Source organism: Dromiciops gliroides, chromosome 2 (assembly GCF_019393635.1).
Source record: "Dromiciops gliroides isolate mDroGli1 chromosome 2, mDroGli1.pri, whole genome shotgun sequence".
Classification (NCBI taxonomy): Eukaryota; Metazoa; Chordata; class Mammalia; order Microbiotheria; family Microbiotheriidae; genus Dromiciops; species Dromiciops gliroides.
In genome coordinates this window covers 211615075-211637018 of record NC_057862.1, presented here as the reverse complement: position 1 = coordinate 211637018, position 21944 = coordinate 211615075, and the positions used below count along the sequence as shown (strand labels likewise).

Genomic DNA, 21944 nt, shown 5'->3' with positions numbered 1-21944 from the left:
TAAGCCCAAGGTCATAAAGCGATGGCAAATGCCCTCATTTCTAATGTGTTCCCTTGATCTGTTAAGAACATAAGAAATACCCTATTAGAATCATATATCCTGATAAATGGTACAGACTGAAAATAGCCACGGATTAAAGCAGGGTTTAGATAGTAGACTCATCCCCCACTAAAGCCCTCCTTATCTGATGCCTCATGGTCATGTGGAGGTGACCCTGGCCCTTCCAGGGAAGTATGGGTTCTGGTAGGCAGTATCAAGCTTCAAGAATGGGCCTGGTCATAGAGTGTCTGTCATCTGAGTACCAACCTAGATGAAAGATGCCCACCAGGGGATGCACATAATAATGATTTGTTATTGTTCAGCCATTCTCAGTTTTGTCCTACTCTTCATGACTCCATTTGGGGCTTTCTTGGCAGAGATACCAGAGTGGTTTGCTATTTCCTTCTCCAGCTCATTTGACAGAAGAGGAAACTGAGGCAAACAGAGGGAAGTGACTTGCCCAAGGACACACAGTAGTAAGTATCTGAAGCCAGAGTTGAACTTAGGAAGATGAGTCTTCTTGATTCCAAGCCCAGGTCTCTACCCACAGTGCCATCCTACCTACCCCATAATAATACTAATAAAATTATATAAGCACCTTCTATGTGCTAGGCACCATGCCTTACAAATATTATTTCATTTGATCCTCACAACAACTCTAGGAGGTAGGTACTATTATCATCCCAATTTTACAGATGAGTAAACTAAGGCTAAGAGATTACGTGACCAGGGGCAGCTAGGTAGCGCAGTGGATAGAGCACCGGCCCTGGATTCAGGAGTACCTGAGTTCAAATCCAGCCTCAGACACTTAACACTTACTAGCTGTGTGACCCTGGGCAAGTCACTTAACCCCAAATGCCTCACTTAAAAAAAAAAAAAAGAGAGAGATTACATGACTTAAGGTCATGCATTTGAACTCAGGTCTTCCTGAAGCCAAGCCCAGAACTCTATCCACTGCTCCATCTAGCTTTCTGACATATTTTTGAGTCACAATGACTACTAAGACATAGAGGGAGCACCAATAGCAATAAAATCACAGATCTTTCCAAGTATTGAAGAACGGAGCCATAATTAAGCTCTTTGAGTTTAAATGAGTAAGGATGATTTTATCTCTGTCCTTATGTCTCCCATGTATAGCACAGTGCCTAGCACACAGTAGGTGCTTAATAATTCTAACTATGGATGCTGGCATTCAAATCAACTGAATAAAAAAGCAAAAGATTATGTGCCAAGTGCTAAGAATCTAAATGAGGTTAAATAATAAATCAGGCAGCTAGGTGGCACATTGGAGAGAGTGCTGGACCTGGAGTCAGTAAGATTCATCTTTCTGAGCTCATATCTGGCCTCTGACACTTCCTAGCTGTGTGACTGTGGGAAAGTCACTTAACCCTGTTTATTTTATTTTGATTTCCTAATCTATTAAAAATAAATAAATAAAAGAGCAGGAGGAGGAAATGGCAAACCCCTCCAGTATCATTGCCAAGAAAACCAATTGAGGTCACAAAGAGTAAGACACAACTAAGACTACTCAACAAGAACTATAAACAACCATGATTACAAGGGATGAGCAGGGGAAGAATAAATGTGAGGTCCAGGTGACATACCCTGAGATATCTGAGGGGGGAAAATCAATCAGTTAATCAAGCATCTATTTGGTGATTACTTCGTGCTAGGCATAGTCATTTTCAGCCAAAGGGAGTCAGAAATGTGTTCTCTTGAAGAGAGGAACATTAGAAAGGCAACCCTGTTCTTCTACAATAGGTTCCCCAATTAGCAATGGAAAACTAGAAGTCCAATGTTCTGTCTAACAGTGGTACCAATGGGCTTTTGGCTTCCAATGAGGAAAGGAGGAAGGGTGTGTTGAAAAGGGAAACTGAAGGAAGGGCCAAAAAACCATGCTGGCAATTTACATTCGAACACTTTTGTCACCTTTAATTACCTTTGTTTGCCTTTTTAATGAATACTTTTTGGTAAGAGGATATGCCCATTCCCTGCCATGCCCTACTTCCTAGGGAGCCAGTCACCTGTGTGTTGGGAAGACTGGGTGGTGAAGTGAGCCACAGGCCTCTACTCCAAGGGGTCAAACACTCAGCCCATGGGTCTTATACTACCCGTTACATCCTAGATACAGTACCTGGCACATAGAAGGCACTCTATACGTGCTAACCACCATCATCACAATTATCATCATTATAGGCATACCTGGAGGTCATTTTTCATCTGGGTTGGTCCTCAGGTAACAGACACTCTATCTTTGACCAGGCCCATTATTGTAGCTCTTCTAGGAGGTTGTAGTAGAACCTACTAGAACATACATTTCCCTGGGATAGTTTCCAAAAACCGAGGTAAAAAACCTAGATTAAAATGTAATGGGGGGGGGGGGACGACAGCTAGGTGGCACAGTGGCTGAAGCACTGGCCCTGGATTCAGGAGGACCTGAATTCAAATCCAGACTCAGATGCTTGACACTTACTAGCTGTGTGACCCTGGGCAAGTCACTTAACCCTCATTGCCCTGCCCCAAAAAATGTAATTAGGAAATATTAATAGAATAAAAATATAATTAAACATAAATAAATTTTAAATCAAAGTCAATGTGTTGCTCATAGGTATGGATGAGCAGCCCAGTTTCTATTTGAGTTTGACACTACTGCTCTCTATCTAATACTCACAAAACTGTAAGCTCTTTGATGGGCAGGGATCATGTCTTATTTGTAATTAAAGACTCCCTAGAGTTGTATAGGGAGTCAAGATACTTGGGTTCCAATCCTGACTTTGGCATTTATTAGCTAAAACCTTAGTTTATTCAGCTGTAATGTAAAACATACCCTACCCGCTTCATAGAGTTATTTGGAAGAAAGACTTTTTCAAATTTCAAAATGCTAGTGATCAAAGCTATTATTATGGAATGTATCAAATGAATGTTTGTTGAATGGGCCCTCTCAGCCCAGCTGAATGAATAATATTTGTTGAATGAATCCTACCAGTCAGGCATTTTCCCCATTATTTTTCCACACGGCTGCCTGGCTGGCTCCTTCTCTCCAGTGTGTCAAGGCAGTGTTGTATCACAGAAAGACAACTGGAGCTGGAGGCTGAAAGAGCTGGGTTTGATTCTTGGTTTTGTTTCTTATAAGCTATGTGACCTTAGGTAAGTTACTTAACCTCTATGGGTCTGTTTCCTCCTTTGTTAAATGAAGGTCATTGGTCTCTCTGGTCCCTTTAGAGAAAAATGCCTCTTTTGCCCCTTCCCCCCAATCTGTGTGTGTCTATGTATGTGACAGGGCTGCCCCTCAGGAAGCAGAACCTTGATCTCTTACCTTCCCCCAGTTGCAGGGCGGGGTCCATGAGCTCCATCATGTATTCTACATTGAGAAGCATTTCTGTCAGGTTGCTGCGGGCCAGGACATACATGAGGACTGGAAGAAAGTCATCAGCTCCATAGGGTTTCCCTGTATGAAGGAAGTAACCGATGGTGAAAAGTTGGCTCTGTACAGCTCACACCGTTGAGGGAAAGGACTCTCGTTCCTCTCCAAAGTTCTTTGGCGTGTTAGAGTCTTGGTCTTCCAGGTCCCAAGGCCCGGCATTTAACAGCATTTCATTGAGTTAGGATTCCCTCTTGGTGGGAAGTGGGTCTGGGGAGCACAGCGAGTCTCCTATGCCCTATTGGACTTTCATGGGAGAGACCCAGAACAGCAAGAAAACAGAGGAGCCTGGGAATGGAATTGGAGAGGGGTATCTTTATGGGGAAGAAAGGGTTCTGAAATAGCAAGTGAAGGACTGGAAACATTGCAAACAAAGTTTCTACTAGATTTTCTCACATGACCCTACTCTTCAACACTCTCTATCCACCAGAAACTTGGAATCCATACTTGGTTCTTCTCCATATTGCCCCCCACCCCCATTCCACCCCCACATAGGTAAATATTCACTTTATCCTGCAAGGATCCAGGCCTTTGAGCAAGGATTTGCTGGTAAATGTTTTGGTTATGTTGTTTTTGTTGTTGTTTTTTGAAGGGCAATGAGGGTTAAGTGACTTGCCCCGAGTCACATAGTTAGTAAGTGTCAAGTGTCTGAGGCCGGATTTGAACTCAGGTCCTCCTGAATCCAGGACCGGTGCTTTATGCACTGAGCCAACTAGCTGCCCCCAGTAAATGTTTAATAACCTACTCTCCACCTAAAAGTATAACATATTTTAAAGTTTAATCTTATATTAACATTTTTTTCCATCACTTTCTTAAGCCTAGACAATCAACAAAATGATAAATCAAACCCTGATTTGTAGTGTTTGCCAATTTTTGAAGTGTACATACTCATCCCGAAAATTTAACAACCCCCTCTCTACACCAGTACAAGCTGACTCCAGCACACTTCTGCAGCCACCTCCTGACTGCCTCCTCATCATGTCCCTGCTGGGCACTCTCCTTCTACCACCAATTCTCTTTTATGTTTGTCTTTCCCCCATTAGAATGTAAGCCTTGTGAGGGTAGGAATGATTTTGTTTGCTTATGGCTTAGCACAGTACCTGACACATAGTAAGCATTGAATCTCTCTCTCTCTTCCCTGTGAGGCCAGGAACCATACGTGCATATGAGTCTTAGTATCCTTTGGAGCTTGTAGCACAGGGCTCTGCAAATAGTAGGCACTCAGTAATTGCTCATTGAATGAATTAGTTCTTCCAAGGCTAGCCCCAAATACTTGGAAACAAAAAATTACATAAGAAATGAGCACACTGGTTTTAGAGGCATCAGACCTAGCTTTGGATGCCAGGTCTTTTATTTCTTATCTTTTCAACCTTGGGAAAACACTTAAAAGTCTTAAAGTCTGCATTTCACCATTTTTTTTAACCTTTTCTTTTTTAAAAAAAAATTAATTAATTAATTATTTTACACATAAGGTATTTTTATTTTTTCCGTTACATGTAAAGATAGTTCTCAACTTTTGTTTATACAAGCTTTACAATTTCAGATTTTTCTCCCTCCCTCCCCTCCCTCCCCCCTCCCCTAGACAGCAGGTAATCTGATATAGGTTATATCTATATAGATATAGATATACACACACACACACACATATATATATATATATATATATATACACATAATAACATTAATCCTATTTCTGCATTAGTCCTGTTATAAGAGAAAAAAATCAGAGCAATGATGAAAAACCTCAAAATAGAAAAAAAACCCAACAGCACCAAAAACAAAAGAAATAGTATGTATGGTTCATTCAGCATCTATACTCCACAGTTTTGTTTTTTTTTTCCCCTGAATTTGGAGATCCTCTTCTATCATGAGTTCCCTGGAACTCTTCTGTACCATTGCATTGGCATTTCACCATTTTTATATTGAGAGGGTTGGATTAGATGGTCTTTAAGGTTCTTTCCAACTCCAAAGTTCAATGGTTCTTTCAGTGACATTCAATAATGGAATGGAACCTCTTTTTGCACATGAAGAAACTAAGGCCTGTGGGAGTCTGGTGCCTTGCCTGATGTCCCATGCAGAGGAGACATGTTTGTTTACCCATCTACTTGCTTGATTGCTGTACTGGTGGAACTGACAAATGCATGATTTGCATTAACATCTAATATAGTAGAAAAAGCAGTGCTTCTCAAAGCCTGCCTATTATTATTATTATTTTTTGCAGTGTAATGAGGGTTAAGTGACTTGCCCAGGGTCACACAGCTAGTAAGTGTCAAGTGTCTGAAGCTGGATTTGAACTCAGGTACTTCTGAATCCAAGGCCAGTGCTTTATCCACTGTGTCACCTAGCTGCCCCCCTATTATTCTTATAACAAAGGAAACCTTGGATAAGTCATTTATCCACTTTGGTGCTCAGTTTTGTTACATGTAAAATGAGGGGGTTGGATTTCATGGCCTCTGAGGTTTCCTAGGACCCTGAGGACTTGACCATCCTTTCTTTTTCCCAAAGATGTCCAAAGAGGTAACAGCTGTGCAGATCGCAAGTCATTTATGCGCTAGGCACAATTTGGGATGTTAGCTGCTCTCTCCCTCTCACCAGAAACCAGCCTGGAATGAGCCTTCAGCTTAACAAAAGCAATGCAGATTGATCCTTCTGCTTAGCATGGGGAAGAAGCACACCTAGATGGCTGGAATTTGATCTCTAGACCAAGCCCCCTAATGGCGTCAATCAATGGAGCTGAATGATGCTAACCAATTAGGTGGTGGTCCACCTCTACCAAAAAGAGGATAAAACCCCCTGGGCACAGCAGGAGGATCTCTCTCTTGTCTCTTCTTCCTGGGACTCTTTTATTCTCCATGCTGGGTATGTAATTGTTTAGGCCTGTAAGGCTGTGACTAATGGGGAAGTCAGGGAGACACGTGGTCAATGCTTTATTAGTAGGTGATATTAATTAATAATAAATGCTTACGGGGCAGCTAGGTGGCGCAGTGGATAAAGCACCGGCCCTGGAGTCAGGAGTACCTGAGTTCAAATCCGGCCTCAGACACTTAACACTTACTAGCTGTGTGACCCTGGGCAAGTCGCTTAACCCCAATTGCCTCACTAAAAAAAAAAAAAAAATGCTTACTGCCAAACTGGTGCAATAGCCATTAATTTTTAAGTAGCAATATTTTAGAAAAACTAGCCTAGTCTCCAATATTTTAAATAACACAGAATCCAATCTGCTTAGGAAAATAATTCAAGGAGTTTACGTCCATGTAGTATTTCACATGTGCAATGTACCCTGCATACCTTTACATACATGTTATCTCATTTGATTCCCCCATTTACCCAAACAAACCTTTGAGGTAGGCAGTAAAAGTATTTCAGTTGGGGGTGGCTAGGTGGTGCACTGGATAAAGCACTGGCCCTGGAGTCTGGAGTTCCTGAGTTCAAATCCGGCCTCAGACACTTAACACTTACTAGCTGTGTGACCCTGGGCAAGTCACTTAACCCCAATTAAAAAAAAAAGTATTTTAGTCCTTATTTTTACTATGATGAAAGGGAGAGGGCTCATAGGGGTGACTAGTGAAGGTAACCTTGGCAAACAAAAAAATCACAGTGCCAGCACTTGAACCCAGGCCTTGAGATTCTAAGACTAGTTCTCTTTTTTATTACAGCAAGCCACCCTTTGGCTTATGTTTAGCGATAAATGGCATGGTGAGAACTGATATTTGGCAAATCAACCCTTCACCTCTATGGATGGAGGGAAGATGTCCATTCAGCTTTTGGGGGAGGCAAGAGTGTACCTGTGTCTAATAGTAACCATCTCTAGGGCAAGGACTGGAGAGTGGAAGGGAAGAAAAAGTAAGAAATTTACATGATAACCTTATTAAACATTTAAAAGGAATGGCAGGTTGTATATAATAGATTTACTGTTTCATGTGCAATCATCTTCTTTTTATACTATGTTATGGAAATGCTTGTCATATTCCATAAATTAAAAATTAAATAAGTGAAAATTAAATTAAATAACAAAACAAAACAAAACCAAATAGAATCTGGGGGGAAAAGCCTGCCTAGAAGTGATAGTTGAAATTGTAGGAGTGAATGAGATTTCTTTTGTTTTGTTTTGTTTTTGTTTGTTCTTTTTTTGCAGGGTAATAAGGGTTAAGTGACTTGCCCAGGGTCACACAGCTAGTAAGTATCAAGTGCTTGAGGCCGAATTTGAACTCAGGTCCTGAATCCAGGGCCAGTGCTTTATCCACTGTGCCATCTAGCTGCCCTGTGAATGAGATTTTTAAAGGGAAAAGTATTGACAAAGAAGAACTGAGGGCTGAGGAATGACCCTTGATGGACACACACCATAAGAGTAAAGGAGTGTTTAGAGAGGAAGAAGGAGAACAAGATAAAGCTAAGGGAGGAGAGAATAACAAGTGAGAGGGGGATTACTCAACTATGTCAAAATGTCCAGTGAGGTCAAAGAGGATGAGAGCACAGTATAAAGGCCATTGGATTTGCTGCTGGACTGATGATCTTTGACAGAGTGGTTTCAGTAAAGTAGAAGAGATAAAAACCAGATTACAAAGAGTAGTGAGCAGTGAAGAAACTATGATATTGCACACAGAAATTTTTTTTCCAAGAAGTTTAAGGGAGTAGACAAACGGGACAATAACTATATGGCACAGAAGGGTCTGAGAGAAGGCTTTTTTGCATGATTGAAGAGGCTTGAGTGTGGTGGAGAGTAAAAAGGAAGAGATTGAAAATGTATAAGACTGGTGGGGTGATTTTTGGGAGGTAATGGAATCAAAGGCTCAGGTAGAGAAATTAGCTTTAACAAGATTAGAGAAGAGGAGGAGCGTACTGAGTAATTCTGAAGAAAGGAGGAAGGAGGATAAAGAAACTCATTACCAGAAGGCCCTAGTCTTCTCAGCAAAGTGGAAGGCTAAGTACTCCTACACCCCAATCAGTGCGGAGGGTCAGGGTGGGAGTAGGAGTAAGAGAAGAGAAGAGGTTTGGAATAAATGTAGTGGGGAATGAAGTAGGGAGTCACTAAGGGAAGAGCAAAAATGGTTAAGTCGCATGAAAGGCCCAACTGAGGTTATGCAATATAAATTTGTAGTGGCTGAAATGAGCTTAGTTTCATAATTTTCCTCACAAATGCTCAGCGGTCCTGGAGCGGAAGTGAAGAAATCAATTGTAGGGGCTACCCAATCATGAGATAGGAAATAGTAGAGGGTTAGGAGGGCATAGGGTTCAAAATTAGAGGCATTATGTGTATATTGTCTCTCCCACAGTGGGGAGAGGTACCTTAAGGCGTTTAAAGACAGCAACTAACTCTCTTCTTTTTTTTTTTTTTAAGTGAGGCAATTGGGGTTAAGTGACTTGCCCAGGGTCACACAGCTAGTAAGTGTTAAGTGTCTGAGGCCGGACTTGAACTCAGGTCCTCCTGACTCCAGAGCCGGTGCTCTATCCACTGTGCCACCTAGCTGCCCCAACTAACTCTCTTCTGCAGGCTAATGATCCTCTAGTTCTTTAGCTGTTGATCATATGAATTCTAGTCCTCTCACTATATGGGTCACCATCCTCTGGATGTGCTCAAGATTAGGCTCCTCCCGACAATTCACAGGAATCTTAGTGGTTGGCCCGGCTCCTCTTACAGATGATGAAACTGAAATCCAGGAAAGTTTCTAACAATTAGAACTATCCAAAGGCTGACTTGGATGCCAGAGGCTTCCCATCACTAGCGGTCTTCAGGTGGAGGCTGGTAGCCAATGGTTTGGGGATATTGTGAAGAAGATTCATATATAGTACAAACTGTGGCTTCTAAGGTGACTTCCAATTTCAAGATTCTGAAGTGACTTGCTTAGGGTCACACCCACATGGCAGAACAGTCTTCTCACTGCTGGCCTAAGGCTCCTTTCCCTATCCGGTATGCAGAGCCCAGAATTAGGAGCCAAGAAGAATTATCCAATCCAATATAAACCAAGCCAAGAAGCACATTTTAAGTACCTACCATGAGCAAGGCACTGAGGAGCTAAAAAGATAACTAACAAGCGTGGCCTTGACCACGTATTTTCATAACCCAAAGCCAGAGTTGCATAAAAAGTGATCTAAGTTTTGAAGATCCCACTTCCCCTATCTGGTCCTCAGTGACAATTTTTTATAGCCAGGGTTGGCCAGGATCCTCCAAAATAGCCAGGTTCTGGCCACGGAAAAGTCCAGTGCTATTTTCTATTCTCTTGACAGCTTCAGGTTCTTGGCCTCTCATGGGCTATCATTCTTCCCAGCTTTTGGGGTCACTGTAAGGTGTCAGGTCATATTTCAAACTAACTCAAAAGACTCATCTGATAAAATAATTAGAGACAGGGTAGTGTAAAAGAAAGAGTTATATTGGGAGTCAGAAAATCTGAATTTGAATACAGGTTCTACTAGTTGTAGAATTGTGATAAAGCAGCTGGGTGAATAGAGCGCTGGTCCTGGAATCAGGAAGACGAGAGTCAAATCCAGCCTCAGACATTTACTATCTGTGTGACCTTGGGCAAGTCATTTAATGGCTGGCTGACTCAATTTCCTCATTTGTAAAATGGGGATAATAATAGCACCTATCTCCCAGGTTGTTGTGAGGATCAAACGAGGTAATATATATGAAGTTCTTTGTCAATCTTAACAAAGCACTTTATAAACACTAATTATTATTACATGACTACATGCAAATTACATCTCTCAGACTCAGTTTCCTAATCTACAAATGCTGATACTACTTGTACTATCTACCTCATAGTGTTATTGTGGGCAAAGTGTTTTATAAACTTTGAGGCACTATAGAAACTGATTTATGATCATCATGCAAATAAGGGATAAGCCTTCATGTATAGAAGAGAGCCATAATGTATAGCAGGAAGGCTTCTCTGGACTTGGGGAACCCAGAGGACCCAGGGTCTTGTCCTGGTGCTGTCGGTTATTGGCGATATGATATAGTACAGGTCACTTCTTTCTGACTGTCAATTTCCCTATAATAACAATTGTACCACAGAGTTCATAGGGTTACACTGTGGAGAAATGGGGGCATGCTGGGATGTGGGGTGACCCACTCAAAGTCTTCAGCAGCAAAAGGAAAAGACCACATGTCTCTATTCTCCAGGTGTTATGTTAATTGCCCCTCAGCTTTGCCCAACCAGTGCTCACTATCTCTTGGTTGTGTAACTTGGCATTTTGAAGTGATTTATTACATGCTCAGAAATACTGATTGCAGAGTTCAGAAGGCTATTAGATAAGACAGTGTTCTGGCAGGATGGAACGGTGTTATTTATATTTATTATTTATAAGACCCGCTTTGATTGGACGTTATCCCATTGGAAAGTTTTGGATTCCTTGAAAAAGTCACTGCTTGCAAATAAATACAATGATTTACTTACTTATTATAGTCTCTGGAAATAAATTACTTCAAGGAACCACAAATGGATGCTTCCAAAAGCCAATGGCCCTATTGCCAGAGAAGGAAAATTGGGCCTGTTTACATCATGTAACCTGCTGGTTGGGGCCAGGATGAGGACTGATGGGCCTCCATCATAGAACCATGGCATTGCAGAGCCAGGCGAGACTTCAGAATGGGGGTTCTTAACCTGTTTTTGTGTCTTGGACCCCCTTGGTAGTCTGGAGAAGCCTATGGACTCTCCAGAAAAATGTCTTTAAATGCATAAAATTAACTACAGATGATTTCAAGGGAAACCAGTTGTGCTGAAATAGTTATCAAAATATTAAAAACAAAAACAAAACTAAGTTCACATGGGGCAACTAGGTGGTACAGTGGATAGAGCACCAGTCCTGGATTCAGGAGGACCTGAGTTCAAATCTGACCTCAGACACTTGATACTTATTAGCTGTGTGACCCTGGGCAAGTCACTTAATCCCAATACACCCTAAAACCCCCCAAAATCCCCTAAGTTCACGGACCCCAGGTTAAGAAACTCTGCTTCAGAGCAAAGAAAGAGCTAGAAAGAGTCCTCAGTATGTAGAATATCAGACCTAGAAGAGATTTGGGAACATTGGTGTTGTTGATCCAGTTGTGTCTGACTCTTTGTGACCCCGCACTGGGGTTTTCTTGGTGGGGATACAGGAGCAGTTTGCCATTTCCTTCTCCAGATCATTTTATAGAGGAGGAAACTGAGGCAAACAGGATTAAGTGACTTGCCCAGGGCCACACAACTGGTAAGTGTCTGAGACCAGATTTGAACTCAGGAAGATGAGTCTTCCTCATTCCAAGCCTGGCGCTCTATCCATTGCACCACCTAGCTGCATGGCTAATAAGAGGTAGTATTTATATAGCACTTTTAATGTTTGCAAAGTGCTTTATAAAAATTATCCTTTTTTTATCCTCACAACAACCCTGGGAGGTGGGTGCTATTATTATCCCCATTTTACACATGGAATAGAATGACAGGGGTTAAATGACTTGTTTAGTCACACAGCTAGTAAGAATCTGAAGGCTGGATTTGAACTCAAGTCTTCCTGTCACCAGATCCAGAGGTCTATCTACTATGTCACTTAGATGCTGACATGACCTTAGAGGTCATCTAGCTCAAATGAAATAAGTTTACAGAGAAGGAAACTGAGGCTCATAGGTTAAATGACTTAGTTGCCTAAGGTTACAGAGCCAGTTAGTGACAGATTGGGGACTAGAACCCAGGTCTTCCCCTTCTTTATTCGATTGATGTTTTAGTAACCTGGAAGCAGAGATTTCTCTGGATCAGTGGTATCCAACTCAAATAGAAATGGGGACCACTCAACTATAATAAGGATCTCTATGGGCCACATGTTGATTTAGAAAGGCACATAGTTGTGTTAGCTATGCTTTAGTACATTTTTATTTACTTTGTTAAATATTTCTCAATGGCAATTTAATCTGGTTTGGGCCACACTTGAGAGTGTTGTGGGCCACATGTGGCCATGGGTCATGTTTGACATCTCATCTCTGGATGATGTCCATTCTATCAGAGAGGGAATAAAGATGTGAGAGGAACTGGGATAGGGGAATCCAGCCAGATTGTAAATTCCCACCCTAGCCCCCCCATCACCGCCACAGGGTATGAGGTGCTGATAACTGTGGTGACCAGAATCTTTCTGCGTCTCCAGTGTTGATGTGTATATACATGCCCTGTGCAACAGTCTAACTGAACTAACTTGGTCCTTTCCACCCTTTCCTACATTTTCTTTTTTTCTTTCTTTCGTTCTTTTAAACAGGGTAATGAGGGTTAAGCGACTTGCCCAAGGTCACACAGCTAATAACTGTCAAGTGTCTGAGGCCGAATTTGAACTCAGGTCCTCCTGAATCCAGGGCCGGTGCTTTATCCACTGCACCACCTAGCTGCACCCCCGCCTATATTTTCTTTTTTTTGTTTTGTTTTGTTTTGTTTTTTTGTGGGGCAATGGGGGTTAAGTGACTTGCCCAGGGTCACACAGCTAGTAAGTGTCAAGTGTCTGAGGCCGGATTTGAACTCAGGTCCTCCTGAATCCAGGGCCAGTGCTTTATCCACTTCACCACCTAGCCGCCCCTTTTTTTGTTTGTTTGTTTGTTTGTTTTTTTCTGCCTATATTTTCTAAACTCTTGCTCTTACCACTCCTTATGCGCCAAAAGAACTACTTCCTGCCCAACATCATTACTGTTCAAATTTTATTTATCTGTTAAGGTCTAGCTTCAATGTCACCTCTTCCATGAAACTTCCCCAGATTCCACCAAGCCAAAGGGATCCGATTTCCCTTAGGCCTCACCTTGAACTCTGTATCTCCCTGTGGTCTTAAATGACTGTTACAATTGTCTTTAGTCAGTATGTGTTATTTCATCATTCTACATAACTCCAGTGAGGAAACTCCTTTTGCTAAGGCATACTGACAAAGGTTCTATAACTTATAATAATAACAAACAACAACAATCATATAATAATAATGACTAACATTTATATAGTGTTTACCATGGGCTAGGCACTGTGAGATTAAAATTGGATATTAGATCATAAATCTACCCTACTTAACCTTTCCCTTAATTTATCTCCCAGACTAGTAAATGGAAGAGGCTTCTGGTTTTCTAGATAGAGCTTTTATTGTATGGTAGTCACAAGGTGATGTTGATTAGAAGGATAGGAAAGTAGAAATACAATACAAATCGTCTTAAGTCTAGGCCACCTTTGGGGAGAGAGACCGAGTCAAGCGCAAACTCCAGTCCTCGTCTGTCTGTGCAGCGCAGCCAGGAGACCAGCGGAGCAGGAAAAAAGCCCTACTTCCGTTCTCTCCTTGCCTTTTAAGCTCGCACCCCAGAAGTCGAGTGCTCAGCAGGCAATCTGGCGTGCGTTGCAGGTGGTGTGTGTAGCTCATGCTGTTGGTCTCCTCCCCAAAAGGGTGGTCCTAAAAAAAAACCTGGCGTCTCTCCATTATCTAACCAACTGTTAAAACTTTTTACCACAATCCTCCCTTTTGTTCCTCGAGAGCACTGTGCTAAGCACTTTACAAATATTATCTCATTTGATCCTCACACCAACCCTGAGAGGTAGGTGCTATTATTATCCCCATTTTATAGTTAAGGGCATTGAGGCAAACAGGGGTTAAGTGACTCGGCCAGGGTGATACAGGCAAGTAAGTGTCTGAGGCAGAATTTGAACTCAAGCTTTCTTGAATCAAATTCTAATATTCTTTCTACTATACCACCTCACTTCCTCTGGACAACTTATGTTCTCAGAGAGTTGCATGTGGGACAGGGAGGTTAAGCGATTTGTTCAGTCATATAACCGGTATGTATCAAAGAAGGGACTTGAACCCAAGTCTTCTTTTCTTTTTTAGGCAATGGGGGTTAAGTGACTTGCCCACGGTCACACAGCTAGTAAGTGTCAAGTGTCTGAGGCCGGATTTGAACTCAGGTACTCCTGAATCCAGGGCCGGTGCTTTAACCACTGTGCCATCTAGCTGCCCCTGAACCTCTTCTTGACCAGAGGTTAGTTCTCCAGTGCTATACCATTCTGCAACATTATAAATCACAAATTAAGGGGCAGCTGGGTGGCGCAGTGGATAAAGCACCGGCCCTGGAGTCAGGAGTACCTGAGTTCAAATCCGGCCTCAGACATTTGACACTTACTAGCTGTGTGATCCTGGGCAAGTCACTTAACCCCAATTGCCTCACAAAAAACAAAACAAATAAATCACAAATTATATTCACTTGTCTGTGGATATATATCCCCCTGCTTTCTGCGCCCCCCCCCCCCCAGCAGAATGGAAGCTTCAGGAAGCATCTGGGCTTTACTGCTGAGCAGTGAAAAAGTCTTTCAAGACCTTCTAACTCTTGCCTGGGACTACTCAAGGAAGGCCTTCTGTTCATTGACCCTAGAAATAGGAATGTTGGAGAATCTAGCTGTTCCTGTCCTTCACAGACTCTCAGAGGTCACTTGGCCCAACCCACCCCTAAGTACAAACCTCATCTTCCAGTTTTGCCTACCTGGGTTCCCTAAGGCCATGGAGTCATAGATGAGTTTGCAGGACTTGAGCAGGATTGAAATCTTCTTCTCAGGGGAGTAGGCTTCGTGCATGCTAGTGAACTTGTGAAGGATCTTCTCCATGGTGGAAACTTCCGGCACACTGGTGGTCACACCCAGGTCAGTGGTGGTGGTGGCCAAGATGACTAACTGATTTCCTTTTAGGAGCTGTAGGGCCCCATCCTTGATGTGGATCTCCTGGAGGTGTGAATAAATGGCTTCCTTCAGGGGCTTCAGCACACATTTATATAAGGCAGACTCCACAATGGCTTCTGCGAGTGAGGGAGAGAAGGATTAAAACAGAGAAACTGATTGAGAGGAAACATACCTCAAAGGCCCTGCTTCTCAACATTCATCTGATGTGGGCAGCCAGCTCTCTCCGACCCTTCATCATTTCCAATCCTGCCAAATGTCTGTTGCCTGTGGCTCTCAGATTCTGTCATATAAAATGAAATGGGGCCAAGATAAGATGTTTCACACACAGCCTGAAGTTAGGATACAGTGCCTTGAGGAAACAGCCCCCTGAAGTTTCTGCTTCATTCTTTTTTCTTTTTTTTTTTTTTGGTGAGGCAATTGGGGTTAAGTGACTTGCCTAGGGTCACACAGCAAGTAAGTGTGAAGTGTCTGAGGCTGGATTTGAACTCAGGTCCTCCTGATTCCAGGGCTGGAGCTCTATCCACTGTGCCACCTAGCTGCCCCGCTCCTGCTTCATTCTTTATGGATACTCTTCACCCTATAGCACTTAACAAAAAGCATCAAACTGGAACCTAGGAGACCAGGCTTCTGGTACCTATGCCACTGTTAACTCGCTAAGTAACCTTGGATTAAATTGTTTCCCTTATCTCAGACTCAGTTTTCTCAGGAGCAAAATGAATTGACTGCCCTTGACTAAGTTTCAAATCTAAAAACATTATGATTCTACTCTTAAATGACAGTGTCAATACATACTTATTGAATGACTGATTCTTACTTGGGACTAGTGTATTATTTAATAATGCTTTCCAATGGAGCTTACAAAGCTGCCTTTCTGAGTCTGGAGAACAGTATACCTTCAACTCCATGAAGAAACTATTATCATTTTTCTTTCTTTATCTATTCCAGGCATTTTAGCTTTCTAACTGGTACAGAGAGGAGAAAGTGAAGAAGTCAGGCAGTCTAGGCTCTAGTTCTGCTTCTATCATAATTAGTAAGTGATCTGAAAGTTTATTCATCTGTAAAAGGAAGGAAATATGCCAGGCACTTTGCTAAATACTTTACAAATACTATCTCATTTCATCCTTATCATAACCCTGGGAAGCAAGTGCTATTATTATGCCCATTTTATAGTGGAAGAAACTGAGGCAGACAGAAGTTAAGTGATTTGCCCAGGGTCACACAGCAAATATCTGAGCCTAGATTTGAACTCAGGTCTTCCTGATTTCAGGCCTAATGCTCTATCTGTTCTACCACCTAGTTAGCTCAAGGAAAGGGGTGGACTTGAAGCCCCTTCCAACTTTAATATTCTATAATCTATGATTTTTAAGGCCCCTTCCAATGCCAACATCTTAGTTTTAAGTTCAATTCAAACATTCTATGTTTTAGAGTTTAACATAATTTTCTAAGGTCCCTTTTTAGTTCTGATATCCCATATTTTATGTTCTAACAGTCCACATTTGAAGGTCCTTTCCAATGCTAACACTCTGTGTTCTGTGGTTCTGCCATTCTCTGTTCCAAGGCTCCCTTTCAGCTCTCTGGATAAGATCCCTTGTAGCTTTCAAACCCTAGCACCCTGGGATCCTGCATCCCAACACACAACATCCCTTCTGGGCATCCAGTCTAAGGTAAGGCCCACCTTCTTCGCTTGTCTCAAACCACATGGTAGCAGTACCCAGAGTAATCTTTCAGAATCACTCTAGGGTTTTCCAGACTAGGTTGAAGACTCCTAGGCATGACAGGTAAGATGTTATCTCCTCCACTGTTCACTACCCTTGTAACAAACTCCCTTACCATGCCAAGGGAGTGTCACACACCCAGGCATAGCTAGGGCTGGTCTCATAAAGGGACAGTCACTCACCTGTGGGCATTATTTTGAGAGATGCTGGGAAGGTTCCTACACAGACCTGGTGTGGGTATCTAGTACAGAAAGTCACCACATAAAACTTAGGCTTCCCACAGCCATATTGCTTTGATGGTTAAAGGCCAAAATCTTTCCTGGACCGACAGTGAGTGAGGTATAATGGAAAACCACTGATTACAGAATTAGAAGATGGGGGCTGGAATTGCAGCTCTGCTATCTACCAGCCATGGGATACCACCCCCCCAATCCTTCTGTGAGAAAAGAACGGGTTTTGCCAACGCCCAAAGGTCCCAGGTCGAGGGGATTGACTTGGATTGATTTGGATTGATGAGATGGACTGACTGCTGATTGACTCACTGGAAGTTGACTTGATTGAAACTACACCTACCTGAGATGCTGGATCTCAGGGGGTATAGACTGTGACCTCAACATGGGACCACCCTCAAGTCCAGTGAACCAATGGATTTGGGTGATGCTAGCCAATTAGCTTGAAGCAGTGTGTAAGGACCACCTCTCCTCTGGATGAAGGAGGAGCTTCAACTGAGTTCATCTCTTGAACAGGCTCGTGGAGGAGGACTTGAGGAACTCTAGGCTAGATAGGCCATTTCTTAACTTTCTGACCCAGGTGTTTTACTAATATCTGGTATGTTTTAATAAATGCTTAATACCCCAAACTGGTGATAAAGCTTCTAATTTATAAGTAAACCCTAGCTAATTTTCCCTACACTTGGGACAGGAATAAGGCAACCACACATTAGTTTTATTCGTCACACTTTATTTACAAATCTGTAAAATGGACTACTTATTTCACTCAGTAACTCAATTCCATATCTCTTTGTCCTTCTTTCTGTCTCCCTTTCAGTCACTGTGGTCTTCTGCGTCTTCAGTCTACTGCCTAGCTTATTTCTCCTTCCTTAGCCGTGCACTTATTCCTAAGAATGTCTGTGCGCCTTTTGGGTCTTTTTCCCAAAGAGATCATGGAAGGAGGAAAGGGACCCACATGTACAAAAATATTTATAGCTGCTCTTTACGTGGTGGCAAAGAATTGGAAGTTGAGGGGGTGCCCATCAATTGGGGAATGGCTGGACAAGTTGTGGTATATGAATACAATGGAATACTATTGTGCTATAAGAAACGATGAGCAGGAGGAGTTCAGAGAAACCTGGAGGGTCTTGCATGGGCTGATGGTGAGTGAGATGAGCAGAACTAGAAGAACATTGTACACAGTAACATCAACATTGAGTGCTGATCTACTGTGATGGACTATATTCTTCTCACCAATGCAATGGTACAGAAGAGTTCCAGGGAACGCGTGATGGAAGAGGATCTCCAAATCCAGGGGAAAAAAAAAAAAAGAACTGCAGAGTATAGAAGCTAAATGAACCATACTATTTCTTTTGTTTTTGATGCTGTTGTTTTTTTTTTTCTATTTTGAGGTTTTCCATCATTGCTCTGATTTTTTTTCTCTTATAACATGACTAATGCAGAAATAGGATTAATGTTATTATGTATGTATGTATGTATATATATATATATATATATATATATATAACCTATATCAGATTACCTGCTGTCTAGGGGAGGGGGGAGGGAGGGAGAAAAATCTGAAATTGTAAAGCTTGTATAAACAAAGGTTGAGAACTATCTTTACATGTAACAGAAAAAAAATAAAATACTTTATTAATTAAAAAAAAAAGAATGTCTGTGCGTGTAGGTAGTCCCCCGATGAGTTATATACAGGCATCACAAACATTCTGTGAAAAAGCCCTCCTGCTACTCTTACACCCAGGGGCTTCCCAATGAGACCTACTTTCTGTCTCTCTGTCCACAAACTCCACCCCTGCTCCAAACCACCAACCCACCTCCCCATCCCGGTCATCACGTCTCCTCCTATAATGTATCCTCCCCACCCCACCCAGCCCCAGGTCAGGTTGCTATCTAGCTACTCTATACAGAGTTTATACCCTTTGTTCCTCTTTTTCTGAAATTTCCCTCCTCAGCTTTCCTGTATTAACACAACACCCTCATAGACTAATAGTTTTGTTTACCATAAATCTGAAGCCAGTAAACACTTCTGCTTATGCTCTGACTATCTCCCTACATCACCTCTTACAGACTGATTCCTCGAAAAACAGTCAATCTGTTAGTTGGCCCACGGCACTGATAATCTAGTACAAAATTAAGTTTTTCAATTTTACTGAAGAGCTAAGGAAGACATGAAATTGTTAGATTTTCACCATTACCATTTACACCTCAGAAATTTGCAAACAATATAAAACCAGGGCTTGATTTATTTTTGTTGGTTATCTAGAATTGAGAAAGTAATGGAGAGAATGTTAGTAAGGCAGACTAAACTTTATTTTGGAGGCAATCGGGGGGGTTAAGTTACTTGCCTGGGGTCACATAGCTTAAGTGTCTGAGAGCAGATTTGAACTCTGGTCCTCCTGATGCCACCAGTGCTCTATTCATTATGCTAGAGTTTCTTAAACTTTTTCCACTTGCAACCCCTTTTCACCCGAGAAATTTTTACACAACCCCAGGTGTACAGGTATAAAAAATAGGTATATGTAACCATTTTCTGTTGCCAAATTTTTCACAAATTCCACATTCAGTTATGTGACCCCATATGGGGTTGCAACCCACAGTTTAGAAACTTTGAGGGCAGCTAGGTGGTGCAATGGATAAAGCACCAGCCCTGGATTCAGGAGGACCAGAGTTCAGATCCGACCTCAGACGCTTGACACTTATTAGCTGTGTGACTTTGGGAAAGTCACTTAACCCGCACTGCCCTGCCCCCCCCCCCAAAGCTTTGCACTATGCCACCCCTGCAAATTAAACTTAAAAGTGTTCTGTGCACTCATTATTTTCTCCAGATAGTTGATTGTTAAACATTGATCAGCAAACCCCTGTGCAGAGTTGATATCACTGGCTTAAGTGATATTAAGTGGTGCCTGGAGCTATAATTAGGAGATAATTGGACACAAGTGAAAATAACTGAAAAACAACGTGTGTGTGTGTGTGTGTGTGTGTGTGTGTGTACACACACACAGGTATATACCTACATACATACACTGGAGCAGGAGCAAAAGAGAAAGAAGGGACCAGTAAACACTGTATGCATGCTCACACACGCTCCCTTCTCTCTTCCATCCCCAAGCCTTCTCTTCTGCAGCTGTGCCCCATCTCTCCTGATGAATTTTCTTTCACTTCAGGCACTCCACCCTGCCTCCCAATAGCTGTGTCCTCTCTTTAGCCCACTGCACTGACTGTCCCTCTTCCTGCCTCAGGACTTCTATAACAATATCAGCAATAACGAGAATCCTGGCTTGGCCACTTACTGGCTCTGTTACCTATGGAAAGTCATTTTTGCCAATCTGACCAGTGTTTTCTTCAACTGCAAGATAAGGATAAAAAACTTCCTATCACCTAGGTCAGAGTTGTAGGGAAAGCACTTCACCAACCTTAATGTGCTATAGAAAGGTGAACTGCTATCCTGATCAGAGTTGGTGTTGGAGGGTGGGGGATGAAACCAGAAAGAATAGAGCATTATGGTCTTAAGATTCCACTACAAGACCCCCCCCCCCATTCCCTAGGCGCCATCCATGTGCCGACCTCCCCCCCACCCCCCAGCAAAGATAGGCATCTCCACTCCTGCTAAGCACTCACCAAGTTCTTCCTCTGAATGAAGGGTAAGATCCACCAAAGACTTAAGCTCCGTGCTCTGCAGCAGGTAACTCTTCAGCTGGGTCATCATCATTCGTATTTCTTGGAGCATCTCTGTGCTGGAGTTCTGCTTTGCCATCATCTCCAAGCTGTACACTTTATAGTCCTGTACCAGGTTGCCAAAGTATGAGTCCTTTTCCTGGGCCAACTCCACCAGTTTCTTTTGTAGCTTCCGGTTGCTGGAAAGGAAGGCATTGAAGACATTGGAGAAATTCACAAAGGACAGTCGGTGTTTGGCCTTGCCCAGGATCACGGAGGACTTCTTCTTCACACTGGGGCTGCTGAACTGGTCCAGATCATCCTCTGTGCTGCTGGTGGAGTAGGAGTCCTGGTCTGGGGTGAGGGCTGATGTCCCCAGGCTGTCAGCCAGTGAAGCCATGGAGCCTTTGAACTCTGAGGAACCCAAGGATGGCGGGGTGCCTTTGGCCTCCCACTGAGTCGACACATGGGTGCCAGAGCCTCTGTGGGCAGGGGAGCTGGTTATGGGAAGAGTTGGGGTGTGTTGTCCATGTAACTGTGCACCTGTAGGTTCAGGGTTTTCGGGCTGGCTGGGGAGGTAGGAAGCAAGCTGTCGAGAAATCCTCTTCTTCCTTGGGGGTGGGATGGGAGGTTGCTTAGTCTTTTTCTCTTGCTCAGGGCCATTTCCTATAACACTGACCATGGCAGATTCCTTCACATGGAGGCCTTGCTCCATAGCTCTTCTGGGAACACCTATTGCTTTTTTGATTGGAAGGCTATTGGGGACGGTCTGGGGATAATCCTGCTGCTCTCCCTGCCACCTCACTCCTTCCGTTCCATCCCCCCCTTCAGTCTTCACCATGCTGTTGTCTTCCAATGAAATCCTCTCTGAGAGCTTCCTCCTCGGGGGAATAGCTGGCCGGGTGCTCTTTTTGGATTCCAGGAGCTGTGGGGATGAGTTGGGCACCACGGCCTCCTTTTTATCCCCTTCACCAATTTGTCCTAAGTTCACTGGACAGGGTGGGACCTTCGCACAGGGAGTCACAGGCTGCTGGCCAGACTTTCCAGGAAGTCCTACAGGAGGTGCAGTAGCAACTGGAAGGCAGGGTGGAGGAACTGATGAAAGAGAAGATGCAGCAAGAGCCAGGGGGACATTGGCAGCAGCAGAAGATGAAATGGGGGTAGGAAGAGAGAAGGGGGCATCAGCAGCAGAGACAGAGGGGGCGGGGGCAGAGAGGGGAACAGCAGCAGC

General features: G+C 43.0%; 1 protein-coding gene across 1 annotated transcript in view; it reads right to left on the bottom strand.

The window, feature by feature from the left end:
• RIN3 (Ras and Rab interactor 3) overlaps positions 1-21944 on the bottom strand; it is a 163093-nt gene that overhangs the window by 12678 nt on the left and 128471 nt on the right. The window contains exons 7-9 of the mRNA XM_043980311.1: positions 20678-21864; positions 14919-15227; positions 3356-3487 (exon numbers count right to left, since the gene is read on the bottom strand). Coding sequence (XP_043836246.1) covers positions 3356-3487; positions 14919-15227; positions 20678-21864 — 1628 coding nt within the window. The remainder of the gene's footprint in view (positions 1-3355; positions 3488-14918; positions 15228-20677; positions 21865-21944) is intronic.